The 23,974-nt window shown below is 41.2% G+C and overlaps 3 protein-coding genes across 3 annotated transcripts in view; 2 read left to right on the top strand and 1 right to left on the bottom strand.

Moving 5' to 3' along the window:
• The first annotated feature begins 178 nt into the window (after nucleotides 1-178).
• On the top strand, nucleotides 179-15,146 carry LOC146459786 (uncharacterized). Its single transcript, XM_085088867.1, has 10 exons — nucleotides 179-600; nucleotides 2,262-2,443; nucleotides 2,967-3,215; nucleotides 4,060-4,308; nucleotides 4,892-5,111; nucleotides 5,639-5,801; nucleotides 6,114-6,269; nucleotides 6,996-12,663; nucleotides 13,307-13,909; nucleotides 14,598-15,146. The coding sequence occupies exons 1-10, from the start codon at nucleotides 216-218 to the stop codon at nucleotides 14,973-14,975; spliced, it is 8,253 nt and encodes a 2,750-aa protein (XP_084944993.1). The 5' UTR covers nucleotides 179-215; the 3' UTR covers nucleotides 14,976-15,146.
• Nucleotides 15,147-18,327: 3,181 nt separating this feature from the next.
• The window catches only part of LOC146459784 (adhesion G-protein coupled receptor V1-like), an 88,140-nt gene continuing 82,493 nt past the window's right edge, over nucleotides 18,328-23,974 (top strand). Inside the window, exons 1-2 of the mRNA XM_085088928.1 lie at nucleotides 18,328-18,474; nucleotides 22,983-23,146. Of these exons, the coding sequence (XP_084945054.1) occupies nucleotides 22,985-23,146 (162 nt within the window). The 5' untranslated portion in view covers nucleotides 18,328-18,474; nucleotides 22,983-22,984. The remainder of the gene's footprint in view (nucleotides 18,475-22,982; nucleotides 23,147-23,974) is intronic.
• On the bottom strand, nucleotides 20,429-22,525 carry LOC146459785 (uncharacterized). Its single transcript, XM_085088927.1, has 3 exons — nucleotides 22,101-22,525; nucleotides 21,485-21,965; nucleotides 20,429-20,491 (listed from the first exon to the last, which is right to left on the bottom strand). The coding sequence occupies exons 1-3, from the start codon at nucleotides 22,523-22,525 to the stop codon at nucleotides 20,429-20,431; spliced, it is 969 nt and encodes a 322-aa protein (XP_084945053.1).

The following is a 23,974-nucleotide window of genomic DNA, read 5'->3' as shown; positions in this document are numbered from 1 at the left end:
GTACGTCCCCCCTCCCCGGGTTAAACATGTTTTGGCTTGTTGAGTTATGGCATACCTCTAAATGTGTGACTCGATGGATTACGCTTGAATGATGTCACAAGGTCAACCTTAAAAATTCCTTTTGTAAATAGATGACTATTGATAAGTTTGAGATATTGGTTTTCAGTCTGGAAGCAGTTTTATCAAACACATGCTTTGACCTTACAGCGTGCAGTATGAGAACCACAGAAAAGGCGATTTTTGTCGCGTTATCGATTCTGTTACTTTTCACCGAAATTAATTCTTTTTTCTGGAGACGTAGACGAAGACGCAAATCCCAGCCTCCCCGTCCCCCTGTTGATCCTTGCGCAGGCTCCAGAGACTGTTCAGTCAGCTCTTGGTCAGGATGGAGTAGTTGTTCTTTGCCTTGTGGTTTTTGGGGTGTCAAGAGAAGATCGCGATATATAACAAGCTCGGCGGTTAATTGCGGTACTTGCAATTACAATTTACACGACACAGAGGCATGCAATAGAGAGGCTTGGCGTTGCTTACACGGAAGTTTTCGAGCTTTTCGAGGATGTACCTGTAGACCGGGCTGGACTAATACATGCTGTGGGACCGGTAAGTCGGCAAGATGTGATTAAAGCTTGTTTCTGGCGATCGTACAGGAAAGATGGCTCACTGAGCCACGCGAATAGATAAATGATGAAGTCTGATCGCAGTTTATCGTTTATAAGTTCCATAGAACGCATTTGTAGAGAAAACTTGCAAAATTGGGACCATCAACTGATAGCTAGATTTAGGCAGATCGACTTTCTACGGCGTATACACAGTAATGCAATGAGATGCGCTTATGCCTGGCAACAGTTTTAATTGAATGGTCGCGCGTACTGATTTAAACTTGCAAACCTCACTTGACAGAAAGGGTTAAACCACCTTGAAAATCATAATAAACAGTGGCTAAGGAAAATGCAGTGCTGCCCTCTGTCGAGACCTATGATTCTGAGGGCCCTGAAGGGGGCTGGGCCTGTGGGAGGGAGATGAACATAATTTATTTAGCACAAAATTTTGATAAAATCCCAAACCTTGCCCCGCATCCCATTTCGTTTACGTAATTGCGATTTTAGCATCCTCATGATTATCTGAGGTCGGACCTGTTTTTGCAGACTTATATATTGTGCATAGCTTTGCCAATTTAGCTCACTCCGTTTGCTTGAAAATGTAATAACAATGATGTGACTGCGAAAAAACAAGGAAATAAATTAAATTAAAGTTTCAATTCTTTAGGGGCAAAATGTGTACTTTTTTAGTTTTATTTTACGTTTGGAAAACCATTCTTTTTCGTCGTTATCGATTCTTCGCAATGCTAACCTGAGAGAAACAATGACATTTTGTTCGGTCCTCAGTCAAGGGATCCCTAGATCTGCAGTGGTATATTTAAGGTAAATACCGGACTTTCAAGTCTGCAAGTCTAAGTAAATACTGATTTAAAGTTATATGTGATAAATAGTTCACTATTTTATTGTCCAACTTTAACAAAGAAGTACATCCTTTAGATTTTCAGCAATTTGATTTCATGATTTCCTAATTGAACTCCAAGTGTCACTTGAAACAAACTTTTTGTAAACATTTATCATACGAATGGCGGCCCATCAGCAGAACTTTCAGTTTTTAAACCACTTAGCAGCTAAGTTATCAATTAAAACAACTCACTCTCATTCCCCAGCTTTCTCTGTCTTATACACCTACCGTATGTTACTTTCGGGCCAATTTACAATGGCCATTTCAGAACTACTTCTTTTGTCGAGCCCCCCGTCTCACAGTGAGGTCTTTGAAATGCATTCCAGAGAGGATTGCTGATCAATCAGATGAGCTTGGAATGCTGATCCAGTATTAGCTAGAGTCGTGGCGTCGCAACGAGCGAGATTATCACATAGTTTATCCATTATAAACGAATATTACTTTTGCTTCATGACTTGCAACAACAAATCCACGTAATTAATAAAGGTGGTTAATATTGAGCAATGTTCTCATTGATGGCTCTCCGTCAAACTGCTTGCATTTCAGTCTATGTATTTGTTTCGCCTTTCCCCACCCACCCCTCCCCTCCCCCTCCCCCTCCCTCTCCCCCTCCTCTCTCACGCCGGTTTCTTCCTCTTTTCTTACGATTGCTACCTGAATTTTAAATAGATGGCTGAGCCGAACTTAGATCTCAAGGTCGCTTTTCTGAATTATTTCAATTTTGAAATGTATTGAATAAATTGTTATTAATTTTTCTACAGATATTAATGAGTGTCAGACATCAAGTCCATGTCAGCATAACTGCCACAATACCGCTGGAAGCTATACCTGCAGTTGTTATTCCTGCTATACCAAACGTGGAACAAGATGTGATCTAAACCAGTGCAGAATAAATGCGGAGTGTTATTCGTACAACACTGTCAACCCACAGAACCAGTGTCAGGTACAGTATAAGTACAGTATCATTTTGTGCTTTCGCTTTCAGGCTAAGCCAGGAAAAAAAATTATTGTTTATGAAGTGACTCTCCCAAAACGAGTGCGATGACTCCCCGGTTTTATTCATATAGTTTACAAAGAAAATACGTTTGCCAATGATATATCAGTCATGTTTTGAAGTACTGAACTGTCATGGAAAAATCACTATCACAGTTTGTCTCCTGAAATTATTATTTCATTGGTTTCATTTTTTCCACAATTTTGAGGTATTATACATGAAAACTGTCGTGCTATTACTCAATGAACAACAACAACAACAACAACTAACATTACACTGTCAGAACAAAATTACCAAAAACGTCGTAATCATGTCTTCTTTTTCGGTTGAATCACCTTAAATGAGAGACCATTGAAGCCAACTCTTCAGCTAAGGGAAGGCCTCATTGAAATTGCAGCACTCTTCATACACATTATGTTATGGATATGCCAGGTCAAAGGAAGTAATTTAGTTTTTTTGTGTCTTTAATCAGAGATGTGATAGGGCCTACAAGCATGGTTGGACAAACGATGATTCTCTTTCATGCAGTGATGGTAAGGCGTGCACCAGAAACGATCGTTGCTACAGCGGGTCGTGCATTAGTACTCCATTCACGTGTCTCTACTGTGAAGAGTGCTACAACGACGCATGCCGTGTAAAATCAGGATACTGCACGATCGTGTATGGAGGGAAGAAAACGTGCTTTAGCCATGGGAGCTTAAGACCAGGATATCCTTGTCAGGTAACGTTATCTAGAGACGCTTTCTTCTCCAAAGAAATCCGAACCATGATCTCTGATCTCTAAGAACGACACACAGTACTTTCTTTACCATTTGGAGGTAAAACCAATCCAAAGCATGTATTTGTTGTACATATATCCCGCGCTTGCTTCAAGTATTTGCTTCAGTTTCTGATTGGCTCATTAGAGAGATTTAGAATCATGTTTACGGCAAATGGCAAACGGCAGAAATGATCACGTGACTATGTTTACCCCATGGGTGTGTTCCTTTGGAATGATCCAGATCAGATCAATAATCCAAGATCACTCGGATCATGGCGCATCACAGGAAGCGAGGAATCCACTCTGGGCAAGGATTTGATGCACCATAATCATTGATCCTGATCTGGATCATCCCAAAGGAACGCACCCTATGTTTGCTGCTCGCTGTTTTCAGCTTCTCAGTTAAATAGAGTAATTTTGCGTTAGCATCAAAGGCCAGAATTATTTTGCACTATTCTCGTGTGTGTGCCATTTTCTTCAAGAAAATATAAACGCGATTCTAAGTCTTGTATGATCACGGCAGTAATTAATTTGGAAACGGTTTTACGACACTAATTGAACAAAAAGCTTGTTTGAATACATTTTATGATACCTTGCTATTTTTTCAAGTAGAATCAGAGCAACGCGGTTAAACCGTACAGTAAGGAATTTTACAAGTTTGGTTTTTTGTGGTTGCTTTTGTGATATAACTAATTTCCAGAGATGGGGAGAGAAATGGTGATGTGTAATTCCTGTCAGCAACTTCAAGCCAAGAGAAGCGTTAGCATAGAAGAAAAAAACTATTTGTGTACAATTTGTCTTTTAGCAATGTGACAGCAATACCAAACACCAATGGACCAACAACAACAACCTTCCCTGCAGTGACAATAACTTGAAGACCAAAAATGACCGTTGCTTGAATGGAGCATGCGTTGGAACACCGTATAGGTGCCTACCGTGCGAGTCACATGATGGAAGTGGCTGTCCAATCCGGTCTGGATACTGCATTATAACGATGGTTAGCCAGAGAACATGCTTTGCTAAAAATCAATATAGACCTGGGAATCGCTGCCAGGTGAGTTTAACAGCTTCTGAGCAGTTGTAGTGTATGTGTCACACTCGCTCTTTGGCGGCGAGGTCAAAACGTTTATGTTATAACTATAATATCTCCACGTTCAGGACGTCTCCATTATGAAGACACTTTAATTACATTCGTCCCTAATATATCTACATAAGATGCTTTTCCTGCACGTGTTTTACGCAATTCTCAAAAGGCGATGATGCACTATCAAATTTTTTTGCGGTGGTGTGAAAACCTCTGCTGCCCACTTACTGGGAGATAAATGGCTGTTGGCTTCGGTCAAGAAAAAGATTGAATATTTTCTGTTTAGATCTCCGGATTTGCAATTTCGGTCGAATGTTTGTTTATTAGAGCAAGTTCAGTCATTTGTTTCCCATTCATCTTGTTTTTCTTAGTTCAGCTTGGTAGTTTTCTTTTTTTAATTTGTACTTGTGTTAGACTTGTAAATTAGTCCGTCTCTGCCGAGTGTTATGTTATTTAGTTGATCCGACGTAAGCCCTCTCGATGAGCACCAAGTTGCCCTTAAAGCAAATGTCGCGTTTAAATATTGTTTAAATAAACAATTTTTTTTTCGTAGTGGTGTGACCCAAGAAGCAGCACCAGCACGTGGAGCAGCCGCGAGGGCGAGGCATGTGATGACAGTGATCAGTGCACACGTTATGACACGTGTCTCAGGGGCATATGCAGGGCCACGCCCTTTACTTGTGACTCAGTATGTCAATACTGTAATGGTAACAGTTGCAGTCTCAAAACAGGATTCGGCTTTGTGAATAACAAGTGCACGTGTAAAATAGCAGGTACATATAACAACTGGTGCTAAAAGTAGCACTGTTCTCCATTATGGTTTTTTGAGCATAGTACTGTTTTTACAATAACTGTTAAATTTACACGTGCATGCTCATTGGATATTTTCTTCAGATTAGTAATAGGACAACTGCAGCTGAGACGTAGCTAACGCACTTTCCAAATTTCTGCTCAACTTTCAAGCACAGTTTGTTTTTTATGTGCGATAAATTTTATCCAAAACTGGAGTGCATCAAAGAGAAATCTAAATCAATTCGGCTTTAAAATATTTCTGTTAGTTTGATGTAGGAATCGTCGCCAAAAACAGAAATCAGGTGATAAGAAAGACGATGCAAAAATGTAAAAGTAAAATTGGTGCCAGTTATGGTCACAGTTGTCTGCGGATCTGCTCGCCATTTAGCTCTATGATTAAGAGCCCATATGAGAGCGTCGTGACATAACTTACGGACTCATAAAACAGTCTCTTCTATGTGAATTTAGAAAAGACGTCACGTTTGATACCGGTTCATTTTCTTAACAGGTCGGGACTATAGCCATCAAACAGTTCATCCTTCAAACCAGTGTCTGTGGTGTGACTTGTATGACTCAGCATCTCGAGCTAAGAGTGCCTGGTCAAATCGCCCAACAGTCCCGTGTGATGATCGAAACAAATGCACCAAACAGGACAAATGTAGTGCCGGCAGGTATATATTCATATAAATACATGGTGAAAATATGTGTGGGAAAATATGGATCTCTCCAGGATTCGTGTGTAATCTTTCTATATTTTTTGTTGTGATTGCTATTGTCGTTGAGGAAGTATTTATCGAATGCTTATCACCACCATCACCACACTTTTTGTGGCAAGTGAATAATGTCATCAATTTTTGTTGTGTTAGGACAATTTTCGCGGGTTTTAATTTGCTGCCATTTAGAATGCGACCAAAATAATGAAGCCAACGTAAAAATAAAAGGCATAAAGAGGGGTAAAATGTACATTATTTTGTTACTCGTAGGTGCTTAGGACAAGGCTACTCTTGTCAATCATCTTATCCGTCCTCAAGTTGTATTAAAACATCGCAGTGTGTTGGTGATGGTAATTGCAAACCATTAATGAGATCAAGCGGAACGATTTGCCGTCCTGCTGTTGACATCTGTGATCGGCCAGAGAGGTAAGACTAGAGAAAGGAAAACATGAATGAACTAATTAATCTACGGTAACATAAATACCCACTTACGGCAGATGAAATACCCTTCTCCCTCCCCCCACGCCCCTCCCGGGAGGTAACATAAACAGTCTTTAAGATTTGTCAACTCAAAGGAGCTAGGGTTTGTTTGATAGATGTACATGCCTCATTTAAGGTCTTGAGGTCTTGCATAGCTAGGATCTTGTACTAAAATTGTTATATTCAACATAAGAAATTTGTAATGGAAATATTTTAAGGCCTCTAAGAAAAAAAAACCTGATGATTTATACGGAAAGAAGTCACAGGATGACAAATTTTACAAGCTATCATGTTCTAGCTGCCCAGCTGTTGTCCCCTTGGGCATATTAGACACTTGAATCTCACATGTTTGGGTGCTTTATTCACTCTATTCAAAGATATAGGGCTATGTGACATTTAGGGCTGCTTTTTTTTGGTGCATCCGCTTAACTTAGATGAAGCGCCGACGGATTGGAGGAAGATAAAATGTATTTTCTTGACCACCTGAAAGCATTCTAGTGTATCCAGTTAACTCAGATGAAGCGCCAACGGATTGGAGGAAGATGACATCTATTTTTTTGACCACCTGAAAGCAGTAACGCTGAACTTGCAGGCGCTTAAATACCTCTCCCTTCTGTTAAAAGATAAAGAAAATCAGATATTTGCTTCATTTTCTAACTTTCATTCTGAAAGGTGTGATGGAATCCAAGGAACATGCCCCGGGGAAATAACCGATAGGATTGCTTTAAAAGCCGGCAAAGTGCAATTCATGGACTCAAAGTTCCAGTCAGCTACCACATACCAGTACGTCACGGACAAGTTGTTCCTGGAGATCACTGGATTTTCTGTGTCATGTGGACAGATCCATCTCAGTTGGTTTCTTCTCTCGGGATCCTCAACTTGCTCTCTAAACTCAGCCTTCACCGGCTCTCTGCCAGACAGCACTATACACCAAACTGTTACTGGGTTTACATTGCAAGACAATCAGAGTTACAAGGTCTCCATTAAAGCATCTGACTTAAGGCGCCAAACACACCGAGTTGTCTGCAGTGGTATACTAGTCGTGGATACATCCAAACCACAAGGCGGATGGATCCGTGATGGAGCTGGAGCTGACCTAAGTTATCAAGCTTCCAAGTTACTTCAGGTGAACTGGGGAGGAGTGCAAGTAAGAAATGGCGTTGGCAAGTATCACTGGAAAGTTCTCATCACTCCATTTGGCACCAGTCAGACCACCGACCTTTTGCCTTTTACAAACGTGAACCTCAACACAAATGCCCAAAGGACCTTCAGCAGTGTGACAGACGGTTCAATGGTGAAATTTGTTGTCCGAGCCTTCACGAAAGCGGGTCCGTTTTCGGACCTCACAAGCGATGGAGTTATTGTCGATACATCGCCGCCTGTAGCAGGGAAAATATACGATGGCAATCAAGCTGGATTGGACATGAAATACGCAAAATGGACAAATACGTTCAACGCAAATTGGGACCGATTCACTGATCCCCATTCTCCCATTTCGCGATACACTTGGGCAGTGCAACGCTATGGTGTCGGGCTCGTTACTTCATTTAAGTCCACGGCAGTTAACCGCTCTCCTACAGCAACAAATCTCAATCTTGTTTCTGGAGAAAGTTACTGCGCGGTAGTCAGAGGCTATAATGAAGCTGGACTTTACACCCAAGCTACATCAGACTGCTTGTTGATAGACCAAGATTTACCGCAAGCCGGTGCTGTTAACGATGGACACTTCAGTGATATTGACTACCAATCAGAGGACACAATGATAGCAGCGAACTGGAATGGTTTCACCGATGGAAACAAGGGAAGTGGGATCGTGGAATACAAGTACAGGATTACAGAAGCCAGTGGAAACGTAATTGTTCCCTGGACATCTGCTGGGAAGGCAACAAACATCACTCACACCGGGTTAGCACTGAAGAATAACACGAAGTACTTCGTGACTGTAAAAGCAGTTGATGCAGTGGGTCTAAGCACTGACGTCACTACTGATGGCGTTACTGTGGATACATCCCATCCCGTGTTCACAGGCAAAGTTGTAGTGACAGGAGAAGATGACTTCATTAACGGAACCCAGTGTGTCTACATACCGAGCATTTCGTCAGTTACGGTGCAGTGGGTTGGTTTTTCCGATGCACATAGTGGACTCCACCGATATGAGTGGGCCATTATCCCTTCAGACAAGCAACTATCAGACTCTGATTTCAGAATAGTTCCAGGACCTAATCTCCCAACATCGGCAACATTCCGAAATCTCGCCCTGTCACAAGGTAAAGGTTACTATGTTGTCATAAGAGCTTACAATGCTGCCAAATTGTATAAAGACGCATATTCAGTCCTTGTGATACCAGACTCTACCCCTTCATCCCCTGGAAACGTTTTCGATGGTCCAACGCCCGAAGTTGATATCGACTATCAGGCTGATGTGAAATATGTCTACGGCTCATGGTCAAGCTTCCCAGAGCCTCACACTTCCGTCAAGCAGTATTACTACGCAGTTGGAGGTTGCATCACAGGAAATTATCATGTAACTGGAAATGGATTTGTAAAAGTAGACCCTCCCACGGCCACTTCATTTGTGTTAACAAACATTACGCTGATCAATGGTCAGAGGTACTGCGTGAAGATAAAGGCTGAAAATAAGGCCGGGTTGTTTAGTTCCGAAGTATCTTCGGATGGCTTCATTGCTGACGTAACACCTCCGAGTTCACGAAACGCTCAAGTGCGTGATGGAAACATGGGTTCAGAGATTGATTATCAAGACAATACCACAGCGATGTCTGCAGAATGGGAAGGATTTGCAGACCTCGAGTCTGGCATTCGGTATTACGAATATGGGATAAGCAGAAGTCGTGCGGGCACACCCGATGTATCTTCATTTAAGAACGCTAAACTCAACACTTCAGCTACTGTGTTAGGTCTATCGCTTACTGACGATGTCTATTACTTTATTGTTTGTGCTGTAAACAATGCAGGACTACGCAAGTGCATCGGCTCTGATGGAGTACTTGTTGATTTAAGTCTTCCTAGCCATGGTGTGGTGCATGATGGGATTATTGAACCAGACCTTAAATACCAGTCCTCTCTGACAAGCATTGCAGCTAACTGGGAAGGAATCTGGGATCTGGAGAGTGGTGTTGAGACGTTCGAGTGGAGTATTGGTACCAGTGTAAATGACAAGACCAGTGTTCAAGACTTCACTGATGTTGGTCTTTCTACACACGTGAAAAGTAAAGTGATTCTTAGGTTAACAAGTGGAACGAAATATTATGTGCACCTGAAAGTGACAAACCAGGCAGGAGCTGTCAGGGAACTGGTTTCAGATGGCGTCATAGCAGATGGAACTCCACCAATACTCAGCACAATCTACCCAGGCTTTGGATCCCAAGATGGATGGAAATACAGCAGCCTAGAGCAAGCGTTTTATTCCGCTTCATCATCAATCATTGCAGTCTACTGGAACAGATTCCCTGAGCCTGAAAGTGAAGTCTGGTACTACAAATGGGCTATTGGCACAAGCAGATGTGGCACTCAAGTCCAACCACTCATAAACATCGGCCGGTCAAACTTTGCCAATACCACAATGACAGATCTTGTCTTTAGATCGGGTGTGAAATATTACGTAACTGTAACATCAAGGAACAGAGCTGGACTCGTGTCGCAATCATGCTCTGACGCGCTTGTCTTTGACAGTACTCCACCTCATCTAGGAAACGTTTATGTTGGAAAATCGCCACCCGGCAAAGGAAAGAAAACGTTCATCAGGAACAACAGTATGGTTATTTCGTGGGAAGAGTTTAGCGATCCAGAAAGTGGAATAAAGAGATGCAACATTTCAATCCTTGATCGGGCTGGAAATATTTTCTTCGAAGAATCGAGAAGTACTTCTTCTGGGAATATATCTCTTCCTAAGAACGTTTTTCCTCCCGATGGTAAATACAATGCCAGCATCGAATGCATGAACAACGCAGGGCTTGCCTCTTCTTCATTTTCAGTGTTTGTTGTCGACAATACACCACCTATTAAGACCGGATCTATCTTAACAGGCGTATCCCGGGATGGCAATTTCCAGTATCAATCAGACAGCAAATCCATCACAGCATCATGGCCACCGTTTTCAGACCTCGAAAGCGGTATAGAGAAGTATCATGTTGCCATTGGAACTCAGCCCTACCAAGACAATGTTGTTAGCTTTGAAAACGTGCACCTGGCCACTCGGATCAATAAGAGTGATCTTGGCCTTTCACAAGGTGGCGTATACTACATCACGATCATAGCCTATAACCCAGCTGGATTAAGCACCAATATCTCGAGCGATGGACTTGTAATAGACACATCATCACCCCTTGCTAAGAACGTGGACATCAAAGATGGCCCTGGTGGTGAGGACATCGACTATTTCTCCCCTAAAATGGGATTGTCCGCGCACTGGGAAAACATTATAGACAAAGAGAGCAGCATCGTGCAAAGCCAATATTGTTTGGGGACCAGACCGCTTGGTTGTCAGATTAAGCCAATGACAAGCGTTGGCAGAAATAAGTCATTTACTTGCGCAGACTGCAATGTGCTCGAGGGCACAAAGGTGTACGTGACAGTGCAAGTGACCAACGGTGCAGGTCTATGCGAGACGCGCAGTTCTAATGGAATGCTATTGGACGTTAGTCCTCCATTAATGGGTGTTGTCAGCGATGGAAGTGATATACCTGGAGTGGACTACAATGTCGTACTCGAAGATTGGAATGTCTCTATGACTTGGTTTGGTACAGAAGATGCTGAAAGCGGTGTTAAGTCGTGTACATGGACCATTGAAAGTAACAGTGGAGTGATATGGTATAACGATGAGATCGGCAACAACTCAATTTATGGAGAAAGGGGTGTCTTCTCAATCAATCAGACATACAAAGATCTTCGCCTCATAAGAAACACGACTTATCATAATGTTTTAACATGTCTAAACAGAGCAGATTTACAATCAACTGTGCGCTCTAACGGTTTCATAATTCAACCTATTTGGCCTATTCCAGCTGTTGTTCGAGATGGTTCAAAGCAAGGTACAGACCTTGTTTATTTGACGAGCACTAAAATAGTTGGTGCTAATTGGAATCCATTTTTTGCTGATAACAAGGATCCCGTTGTCAATTATGAGGTGGCAGTTGGAACAGCCGCAGGCAAAGAAGATGTCCTTCGTTACAGAAGTATAGGATTAAAGCTCAATGTTGCACTGGTTTTGGCCCCAAACGTCCCAGACCTTGATGTCTTGGTGGCTGGTACTTCGTATTACGTTACAGTAAAAGCCACGTCCTCTAGTGGCCTAACTTCGATGCAGTTTTCGGATGGATTCATTGTAGATCCTAGTCCACCGCTGCTGACAGAAATTGTAGTCTCGCATAAGGTGATCGATCAAAGGACGAAAACAATTGAGATCAGTGTTTCTTGGGATGGTGTTAAGGATCGTGAAAGTGGTATTAGTAGCAGTGGGTACTGCCTTGGCACAACACAGCACGCCTGTAGAAGTAGCCTTATTCCCGTAGGTGCTTCTACGTTTGGAACCATTGGTCCTTTCAGACCTGACTGGTGGGCGGAGTATTACGTCACAGTTGTAGTTGAAAATGGTGCCGGTCTGAGGACAGTGATGTCATCAAGGAAGCTGATGTTTGACACAACGCCTCCATCCCAGGGTGTTGTAATCGATGGTGTTGGTCATGACACTGATTTTATAAATTCTACAAGCTTCGTGTCGATTCAGTGGGAAGGTTTTGAAGATGAGGAGTCTGGTGTCGCCAATTGTTCGTGGTCACTTGTAGAACAGTCTGTTTCACATAACGGATCTGCGTTTGGAAATGACACAATTATGTTTTCGGAAGCCGTCGAAAGTAGCGGCAACCTTACTCGTGAAAACCTCAGCCTTGTTCCAGGTGCCCGTTACATCAGCAAGGTCACGTGTACCAATAATGATGGCTTTAGTTCCACTTCCTTCTCTGATGGCATCATTGTAGACCTTACGTCCCCAAATTCTGGTCTAGTTCGCGATGGCTCATCCTTATTTACCGATGTCGAGTATCAGTCATCCACAACTGAAGTGAAAGCAGTCTGGAAACCATTTGAAGATCAGGAAAGTGGAATCGTGTCATACCGCTGGAGTCTAGGAACCTCCCCTGATAACCAGGACGCCTTGAACTTTACAACTACTGGACGGATCACGTTTGGAAAGGCAGAAAACTTGACACTGACGCATGGTGTGAGGTATTACGTGACAGTAGAAGCGACAAATGGCGCTGGGATGACGTCACATGGTTGGTCTAATGGATTTACAGTCGATGTCTCTCCTCCTGAATTAACTGAGGTAAAGAGAGTCAAGTGTTTTTCATTAGCATTGCGCTAAACTGAATGCAGCTAAAGTAAAAAGCGCCTAAACCCCTGGGTAAACAATGGAACTAAAAATATAAAATTAGAATGGATTGAGAAGAAACGAGGACTGATGTCTCAATGGTCTCCTGCCATTTTTATGAAATATGAAAGTATCATTGTTCTTTTATTTCGGTCAGGTTGTTTCTTCAAGGTTTATCTCAAGTTTAGTTTCCTTAGATAACGAATTTGACAAAATTGAACTTGAATTGATCAATCAGTTAAGTTGTTTGCTCATTTGTTTATTTTTCCATGCACCAGTGTTTTATTTCCTCCTTAAGTTGGACATAAGCAGAGAAGCGAATGTTTGGTTTTATTAACAGGGTTGATAAAGTAACTTTGCTTTCGTAGAGAGATTCCAAATTACCTTATCAATTCTTTCGTTCCCACGCTCCACCTATACAGCACCACAGTTTCGTAAGAAACTAACCCCCTTATACATAAGCAGAAGAAGGCTGCTATCTCACTAATCAGTGTTTCATAAGTATTGGACTGAAAAGTAACAGCGGCATAAGATCGAATAAATGCAGGGTAATGATTTCAGTTCTACAATAACTGCACAATTCATGTTTCGCATTCAGGTCTCAACTGGTTCAAAACGCTGGATTGGTCCTGCAGACCACCTTTACGCCAAGTGGAAGTCCCAGGACATCGAGAGTGGCATCAGCAAGACGGAATACTGCGTTGGAACATTACCTGTCGGATGCCAGATAAAGTCCATGACCGAAATAGCTGCCAACTCAACGGACGTTAAGTGCAACGATTGCCGTTTGAATCATTACGGATCTTACTACATTAGTATAAGAGTGACAAATGGTGCTGGCCTTGTTAATGTGACAGCCACAGATGAAACAAGAGTTGATTTGACATCCCCTATCCTCGGTGATATAGAACCACAGTTTTCCGTTACATCGTGCGTCGCAGATTGTACTCTCGTGGCAAATATCGCTGGCGTTCGGGACGAAGAAAGCGGTGTGAAATTATGCAGCTATGCTATCAGAAACAGCAGTGCCCTTATGACCAACTTTGTTGATAATGGGTTGAATTCCACTGTGGAGGCATCGGGTCTGCATCTGGTGGCCGGAGAAAGCTATTACATTGTGGTGAGGTGCAAAAACAACGTTGGACTTACCACAGAGCGCGCGTCTTTTCCACTCTACGTTGATGACACGCCACCCTCAAAGGTGTGAATTGCTTCTCTTAGATATAACGTTTACTGTTGCATTGTTATAGGTTATAGGCTCCGTTCTAAACCTTTTTGACTTAAAACAAAGTGAAAGCCAAAAGTGGAGACACATTTAAACCTCAAAATTCTGAAAGGCCAAGGTGTTGTTTTGACAGGAACCTCGTCGGCAGGCTATGTTTGGATGAACTTTTCACAGGGAAAAAGCTTCGGCTTGTAACTTAGCTTTAAAGATACCAGAAACCTCGAGAAGATCGTTGTTTCTTCACAATGGTTAAAAACAGAGAGAAGTTTTCTTGACAATCGTAGGCACTTAATCTTTCTCTCAAACTATTTCTTCCGCCTTTATTCTTTTTTAGGTTATATCGTAAAGTAACTTTTTTGATTGACTTCGTATTTGAATTGCAACAACAGCCACTTTATTACTATAAGACAAGTGGCTTGTGCAACATTATTCCGTGTAACTATAAAACTAATCGAGATGCATGAGCAAAACAAACTGTTGATATAAAATTAATCAGTTATTAGGCAATGAATTTCACTGTGACAAAGTATAGGAAGATAAGAAAAAGAAAGCGTGAAAAGAAAACTCGAAGTATGGTAATTATATGACTTGAATTTAGCTAATATAAGGCTAACAGGAAAACATAATAAGTTATTTAAGAAATTGCTTTACTTTCCATTTGAAGGGCTCGGTGATTGTGAGTGAAGACCGCACGCATGACGTTTTTGGCTTACACTCCAGCTGTCATCTCTACAACAAAACACTGCGGGCTCATTGGTACGGGTTTAACGACAATGAATCCGACATCAGTGGATTCCGCGTGGCAGTCGGCAGAAGGCCAAATGCAACCGACATTCTGCGGTTCCAAGATGTTGGCTTGACAACAAATGTCTCTCTTCCTCTGTCCAACAGTACGTTTGATGGGGACATTATTTACGTTACAGTTGAGTCACGCAACTCCGCAGGTTTGGTAACGCAAAGCTCGTCACCAGCAACAAGGCTAGTTGCAGCCGACAGCGAGGAGTACATGGACCAAGGAGACTTTTATTGTCTGAACGTTTAAAGTAAAAAAACTGATGATCGGAACAAACGTTTTACTAAAATAACAAGTGATTGGATCATTATATTTGTGTATTAGTTACTAGGGTAACAGTTGTAAGGGTAGTCAACAAATTACACAATAAGTAACCAAGCCGAGCAGAGCTGAGTATGCAACTAGTACAAACTGCGTGAAAACGTACTAGACTGCAAGCAGTCCCTTTCTGGATAGTCGAGAGGTTGCGCGAAATAGCCGAGCGCGAAAAAACTGGAGCAAACGAGCGGAGGGGGGCTTGGGGAAAGGCTCCAGTCTCGCTGCGCTGTGAGCGCACCATCTCGACTGACCAGAAAGGGACTGCTTGCAGTCTAGAAAACGTACGTAATCTAGGCAAGATTAGTTTTTTTTTTGCACACGATTGGTTAAATAAATTTCTATTTGCTTTGAATGATTAGAGTGTAGTTAACGAGATTACTTTTAAGCAATTGCATTTAAAGCTTAGAAAAGTCAAAAGCAAAGGACACTCAGTCTTACGAAAAAGAAAATGGCGGAGGGTATCCTTATATGGTACGTGACGTGATAGCTGCGTGAGGACCAGTTTCCATATGTTCCGACATACCTGTGACATAACGTGCGGTAATACCTGGGATTGTCATTCCGCGTATAGCACGCGGTTCCTTATGCCGCCGACGCACCTGCAACGTAGGCTGCGGTACTACTTGGGATACTGTTCCGACATATGAGAACAAAAGCCGACGACGGACGGTCTTGATCGCTGACGTCCCTCGGTCTTTCAGTATCGCTGATGTGCTGCAAAGTTTGCTGGGGCTCATCTTCGCAGGCACATCGGCGATTACTCCGGTATAATAGTGATAAATATATTTATTGAGAACGTATTCGGCGGTACCTTGGCGGTAAAATTTATCTCAGGATTCTTTAAATTCCAAACTGACGGAAAGCATGGAGCACTCGTAAGAAGTTGTGCAGCAATCTTTTCCAATTCATCAGCGGCATAGCGAATAGTGATACCTAGGGCTGTACTGAGATTGAAAGTAAATATTGTCGACGATTGCGTCGTAGGTGCTGTAGCGGCACATGACAACCAGAGCCCGGTTGTTCGAAACCGATTAACCCTAATTTTCATCGCGCTCGTTAAGAATGTTTTTAAGGCTAATTTGAAGCCAATGGTAAAGAACAGTTTAAGGCAAAACTGAGGGACAAAAATTTTTAGGAAGAATTCGTGTGGGTAAGTAAACAAACTCTAATCAAAGTTCACGTTAACCCAAGATTAGCTTAATCGGGCTTTGAACAACTGGACCCAAGTCTAAAGTGACGTACTCCGGCTGCGCAGCAAATAAGATCAGGTGTATATAATCTGTCCCTGGTTGTTTAGTGGATAAGATGAATTAGTTGGAATGGATTTTGTCCATTGGATTGAGTAACCTGCTGTTTGAACAACTGGGGCCCTTACTTTCATCAAAATGACTTAAATAACGGTAAATTAAACGCCATCATTAGTGTCATTGGGAAACGCCTTTTTTGTTTGGCTGAGCGTACTTCTTTTGATTCAAAGATCATTGATAATAACGGTGTACAAGAGCTTTCTAATATTAAACGTTTTTTGTTCAGTGGTATGACTCTTATTAAACTGACATTAATTGTAAAGTTTTTGTCTTTGAAATAGCTTTTAGAGCGCTAAACAGTTAATCTATCAAGTCCTCAAAAAGAAGACAACAAAGTTTTCTATTTTTAATAGTCATTATGCCATTTGTTGTTCTGTCTCTTTTGAACAAAGGACGATGAGAGAGATGGCTAATTTGCCTACTCACTCAAGCAACACCTTTTCAGCAGTGTTTTCTTTCATTATTTGGCTTTTTCTCTTGATTAATTTCCAGTCAGTTTGCTGATAATAGATGTTGGGCTGCTAAACCTGCTTGGTGTTTGAGCATGAAAAAAAATTGTGCTGGTTTTATTAACTGAGATGATAGCTAATTTGGCCACCGTAGAGAGATTCGAGTTAGTCGAGCGTTAGTCATACGTGAGTCAGCTTTTGAATCTCTTTACGGTGGGCAAATAATCAACTCACTTGATAAAACCAACTATTTGACACAGCGTGGCTTAGTGGAGAAGAGGCGCGGGGCCGTAACCTGGAGGCCATGCTCCCTCTTTAACCATTAGCCGAATTTATTCATGGGAATCTCCTGTTCAAATTTGTTTTTTTAAAAACAAATATATTTCAGTTATTCTAGCCTTTGTTGTTTGTTCTATCAAGCTCGTCACCTCCGCCGTTGGGATCACTCTGCCGTTAATATCCTGTTCAAATCCTTGGCCAAGCTTTGTAAATAGCCAACCAGTAAGCCTCCCTGCTAGTTGAGATCCTTTTTAAGGAGTTTAGTGCTGTTCTGTCTGTCACGGTTAAAACATATGTATGATAACATGGCCGGTCCACAAGCTTCTAGCTTTAAATCTAACCGTGAATAGGCAATTTGCTTTTCTTTACTTTATTTCACTTCCCCATCGACGCAGCCCTCCTAAGTTACAACTACGTCAACTAAGAGTAGATTTTGAGAAGTCAAAGTTTCTCTCCGGAATGATACAGTGATCAAGCTCATTAGCGCGCTTGAAAGGCGCTTGTCACTGCACATGAAAATTCCGATACTCATGAACAACAAATCCCAGGACATTCCCTTCGCGTGAACTACAGTATTGTCAGAAGATCTAGCCGAGTTGACTCGGGCCAAACTTGGTCCCTACTTTTCCCCTTCCAATGGTGCTTGTTCCCTTGTGCGTAATGTTCCCAAGAATGATAAGCCTTTCGACCAAATAAAAATCATCCAATCAAAACAAAATTAAAATCGCAACGTCCCTGAAGGTCCTTCTCGTGGGAACGCTACAGAGGACTTGTCCCCGTTAGTACACACGCGCTGAACACTTGAATAAAATTATGTACCTTTTCTGGACGGGGTCTCTTATTTGCTCCGAAAGGAATACTTTTGAGTTTTAGTCAACCAAACATTTGGAAAGAAAGAACAACATGAGGAGGGTCGAGGACGGCCACTGGCAAGGCCGCGAAAATGGTAGAAAAAAATGCACAACGTCATCACGAGACTCGCACCCGGGCTTTATCCTTTGTATCACGATGAAAAGTCTCTCATAAGTCAATGAAAAATCGCAGAACATTTTTAGGTGATCAAAATTTATTGGTACTTTTTAACTTTTTTCGTCTGGTTTGTTTCCAAAGAAAATAAGGTCAGTCGGCCTTTTGAAGTAACATAGCTTACAACAAATTACTAAGTACAAGCTAGGATAGTTTTTTGAAATTCCCACCAAATAGCAGGGGCCACTCAGGCGTGACTTCACGAGCGTTACCAGAGCGAGCGATGACGTCACGCTAGCCTTGGCATAGCTGAGTTGTGCCGATCGCATCGTTCCACTTCAGTGAAGGAAATTTGTAAGAATGCTTTGGTAGATCGTGTAAAGCAAATTTAACTAGTTTGCCAAGAAGAAGATCTGGCACATTAAACAGGTAAGGCTTCTTCTGGTTTCCGTTTATAGTCTCGGAAAAGCTTGGGTTACACGATGGAAGTGGTTTGTTTGAAACGGCAGATATGGTACACAAGCACTTCAAAAGCTCGCTTTGTTCGTTAACATTTAAACTTGAGCCGTTTACATGTTTTCTTAGTTTAAGTCGATCTTGATTCTCTCTGCCGTGGAACTTTATTGCTCTGAGAAGGATTCATGCTCGATCAATGGGGGTAATTGTTCGTGCTGTTTCCGCGCGATTCAACGCTGTGATAAAATATTTGACAAGATGTAATATATAGCAGAGCAAGATGTGAGGCTTAATTAAAGTAGAGCAGCTGCTATTAAGCTAACTTTCCAACTTATTCTAAACCCAGGTTTGTTTTCTTAATACTTCTTATTCACCAGTTTTAGAAAGTGAATACATCACAATCGCGCATTGGATCGATTTCCCGCCATCTAATACATTTCGTTCTATCGAAACCTCGCAGTAATTCTTTAATGGCGTCCATGGATACGGTATCAGACGCTATGCGAAATTGCGGCAATTTATTTCCTGCCGTTCAGCTCACTCTATTTTGTGTAGTTACACAGGAAAATAGCGTCAAGATTCTTATTCAAAAACTAGGCTTGTTTTTAAGTGGATTTTGGAAAGGAAAATGGTGTATATTTTGGTGAACGTGATCAGCAGACGGAAGCGCAGCAGGAATTGTTCTTTCTTTTGAGTTACTACTATGTTTTACTCAGTGTTTGGAGTTGCTGTTAATGTTAATTTGAATTTAACTCTTGAAAGAACGGCGACCGTTCGACGTACGTACTTTGATGCTACAAATTAAGCTTAAAGTTTATCGAAAGTGATGCACGTTCCAATCTAAACTTTCAATTTATGCATGAACAACTTTTGTTTATTAGATTTAAAGTTGTCCTGTTGTTAAGACGTTGTATTTGACACGTTCTCTTTAGGTTTCGATCCCACAAACTCCGATCTCGTTCAACTTTGTATGTAATAAATTTTGGAAAATTTGTTGTGGTTTTAGCCGAATGGTAGCTTAGGAACCAGGTTTAACGATAAGGCGGCTCAAGTTACATTAAGCATTTATTTATCAGTTAACATTTGCGCAGATGTGATGTCATTGTCAAAAAATTTTCACCCAGATTATGTAACAATAGTCACAGTTATCCCTTAAATATAAATGTACATTATATTTTGTTCTTTTTAAATGACAATTTTGCTGTACCAATGATTATTAGTTTATGAAGTGAAATGTTTGCGGGATCTGATTTTTGTGATTTTTATTTTTAATTAGTTTTGCATTTTATTGCATAATTTGTATTTTGATCCATGGAAATAAAGATCCCACAGAACAAACCTCACAAGAACTCTCTAACTGTTACCAGAAACTTGCTCCTCTAGAGTAATTATTGGGAGAACAATTTGGATTGTTTGTAAATTAATGAGTATGCAGTTTGGAAGAAAAATCAATCCTAATAAGTAGACAGCTGCCTTTTGAAAGTAACCCTCCAGTTTATGCTGACAATATAAAAGAATTCCTAAAGTTGTGCATATGCACTTGTATGTGTGCAAAGAAAGGCCAAATTGAGTTGCTGGATGAGAGGGCGACATAAGTAGTGATTTCCATGGCAACTGTCTACTTTGACAATTCTTTGGATGCCTCATTTATTGTTCCACATGTACCCTAAGGCAAGGCTGTTGCCTTGTGGGAGCCCAGTATCCCTGGGACACCCAACAAATCGCCCTAAATTTTATGCCGTAGCATAAAGGAATACCTTTAGAAATTATCACCTTTGAAGAAAGCAGAAGTCATTGTAAAGTCTTCTAGGGAGTGGTCATCAACAATGGAAAAAACTTGGAAATTAAGCAGGTTAAATGACTTCATTCACAGTCCAGCAAGCAAGTGAATGTGAATGCAAACCACGGGGAGCCCTCTGCAGAGGGTTCAAAGGTTACCCCTGAGCGGCGCAGAGGGGTGGCTGCTGACTCGCATTGTCTCGATTTTAACCTTGCATTAAATAATAACATTAAACCACATACTGTATAACCACATCCTGATATTAGCAGTATTTACATCGAGAAGATACTGTATAATTATTTTTTTAGCTATTAGCCTACAATTCAGATACAGTCAACTCTCCCCTTGCGGACATCTTGTTATTATGGACAGCAGCTAAATCCCTGGCAAAAATAATTTACTGACGTTTGACTGAAATACATTGTAAATTCCACTTTTTACGGACTCCAAGGCTCAGTCTGCAGTAAAGGGAGTTGACCATAAGCAGCACAAAGCTCTATTGTCTGCCATCCAAAATTGCAATGGTTGATGGAAAAAAGTACAATATTAATAATAAACAAATGCTGATCCTGTTACATGTACATGTAAACATACCAGTGCACAACACTGTTCCACAAAATACATAGTTACAGTACATATAATAAGCAATTATTGGATGAGGTTGAGCATGATAGCGAGAATTATCAAGGCCGAGGTTTGTGTTATCTGCCGAAGCCGAAGGCTGAGGCGGATAACACAAACCAAGGCCTTGATAATTTCGCTATCATGCGAAAACCGAATCCAATAATTGTTTTATTATACAATTATAAATGTACAATCGTTGAGACATTTCACAGAACAACAACAAAGTAAGCCACGCAATGACACGTTTCAGTGTAAACATCTTTATTAATGACAGCCGTGAATAACGTGTAAAGCGGAATTCAAAAGGTTTACAGAAAGGATTTAAGCTTAAAACATCTGAAAACGTTTCAGGAAAAACTGAATCGAACTGAAACTTTTGAACAAAATTCTAAAGTTAAGTTGTACGGTCTTATGAAAAATGTTCCCGATTTGCGTTTAATGAATGTTGACATTACAGTTGAAGAAATTAAAATTTTTCGTTATCTCTGAATGAGAGTTCTGTACAATAAATTCCTCTTGAGAAAGGCTAATAACAGGAGATAACTGGTGCGGATTAATAGCCACTTCCTCACCTCTCACCTCGCACTCTGTCGTCAGGGTTTCCGAGATTTTTCTCTTGGTTGAAATGTCAGTCCTGCTATAGCTCCGAATGCTGGATTCATTTCTGTGCCCGCTCACCGCCATGATATGCCTTGCTTCGAACCCGGACTTGTCCAGGATTGTAAACGCCGTTGCCCTGATCGAGTGATTGGTGTAAGACTTTGAAAGTTTGGCTTCTCGAGAGATCCTTTTCATTTTTTCACCGAGCAAACGCTCTCCGACAACCATGTTATCATGCCACACTTGATCAGATATGCCGGCGTTTTTCTTCGGCCGCTGAAACAAAAATTCGTTTGAGGGATTCAGGTGCTGTATGTACCGTTCAAATGAAGCCACAGGACAGTGTGGTCCTGGTTTCTCGAACATCACGCCTCCTTCAAATCCTTCATCATTTTCTCGTTGGTTCTTTGTGAGTTCATCTGTTGTTTTGCACACATATTTTGCACCTTTGCCATCCGTGCTGAATGAAAAATCAGCTTTTTTGAGTTCACGAAGATTTTGCCTTCCTCGGCGACAAAAGTACAACATAACCTTGAAAAAAACTTTGTTTTGAAGCGTTTCCGGGCTGTTTTGGTTAAAAACATCGCTTTCGTACAGCTTTTTAAGATCTTCTTCGCAGATCAGTGGCGTGTGTTCGACTTTGGCGAGCCCTTGTCGTCTTAGTTCAACGCACTTGGCGCCAAAAACTTTGTTTGCCTCGGCAAATGCTGGATCGTTTATTATATCGAAGCCAAGAGTCGCCTTGAAGTGTCTGCCCAGTCCAAATCTCAGGCTGTTGAGAGTGCTTTTGGAATAAGAAGTTCCATCGACTTTTCTAGCTTCGGCATAAAATAGTTTGAGAACGTTACTGATGCCATCTTTGGTTTGCGGTTCGGGAACTTTCTTCTCCTTCAAATACTGCTGTAAAACTCTAAGAGCTGTCTTGGTAGCTCGTTTGGTGTTCTTTGCGTCCTTGTCGTCAACAAGGCGTCCTAAATCCGCTTCTGAGACTGACGCGAATCTTGGAGCGGACTCCGCCATGACAATCTTGCTCAAACCGCCGGCTAGCTTGTCAGGTGCCGAAAACCATTGTCTGCAAAAACGCGTCATACCTACATGCATAAACGCCAGTGTCTGTAAATGTGACGCGATGACACAGCGCCATCTAGAATTAGCGGGGTGCTTTTAGCCAATCAAAATTGAGATAGCATCAGCATTGTATAATAATAATTATTATTAAGTATTTTCTGTATTTTGAGAAGTGAGCATTGTCGTAAAAAAAACCCCAGAACTGATAGATATTTTTACAATAAATAAATTGACTTTTGCCTAGAGTGTCCGGGCCTTAGGCTTATTTAGAATTTTAGAAGCTGGAAAGATGGCATTAAATGTGGCATTATGCCTTGCAGTCTGGAGAGCTAAGATAAGCACTTTTGCATAACAGCTTGACGTATTGTAGTGTGAATGTATTTGACACATTTTCTCCTCTTTTTGTCAGAGATGTATCATCTCTTTGCACTCTTGTTGATGCTGGCTGGTGCCTCTGGAGATGGGAATTTTAGTTTCATAGACACACATCTGGTCAAGTCTGAAATATTTTCTCAAGCAAGTTTTAATATTTCTCGGACTGGAGGACAAGACACAGTGCTTGTCACATGCCAGGTTGGTAGTAATGAAGTAGAAATATGATCATAATAAATAGGGTAAATTAATTTAGGGATTCAATTAAGGGCTCAGAACTGGGCAAATGACCGTCTGTGAACATGACTTCCCTCAGCTGCTTTTAACATCCTAACCAACATTTTTAGTAAAAGATCATAATACATGTATAAGTTAAGGACGGTGCCTACTTTTGTTACTGTGCAATTACATGTAAGTCCTGCACATCTTGAGATATGCGGGTTTCCGATGGATGGTGCCTACAAATACAGGGATATTTTTGTGCAGTTTTAAAGTACACTGTATGTGGAGAATGCTGAGCTCTTAGCAAGTGCTCTTGGTATCCGAAAAGAAAATTGCGGGTAACCATGTATTTTTGTTTTTCTAAAAAATGCATTGCTACCCCCAATTTTCTTTCTTCATTCTAGAAGCCCATACTAAGATCTGCTTTTCTGCATAGCCATAAATTGTACAATTAAATACTTCAGTCTGTATTACTAAGGAGGCACTGTCCATAACTTTCTTGCTCAGGCTGCTAACCTATTGCCCAACTGTTCAAAATCGTAACTGAAACCCTTATCATTACTTTTCTGAGGGGCTTATGTGTATAACTAAATTAAAATGATTTAAAATTTTGATTTGTTTTGAATATGTTGACCATGGTATGGTATGGGCTATTTTACATTATTTTGTGCAATTTGTACATGACATACATTAAAATTATTAGTTTCATAAAGTTAACTCAGTTGCACAATGGGTTTCATGTCATGCAGCCATGTGTTAAATATACATGTTGTGGCTTTTCTGAATGAAATACATTATACATACAAT

The sequence above is a fragment of the Pavona decussata genome, unplaced genomic scaffold (assembly GCF_977016875.1).
Source record: "Pavona decussata unplaced genomic scaffold, jaPavDecu1.1 SCAFFOLD_216, whole genome shotgun sequence".
In the NCBI taxonomy this organism is placed as follows: Eukaryota; Metazoa; Cnidaria; class Anthozoa; order Scleractinia; family Agariciidae; genus Pavona; species Pavona decussata.
The sequence above is the reverse complement of the archived record's forward strand: the minus strand, read 5'-3'. Positions and strand labels throughout refer to the sequence as shown.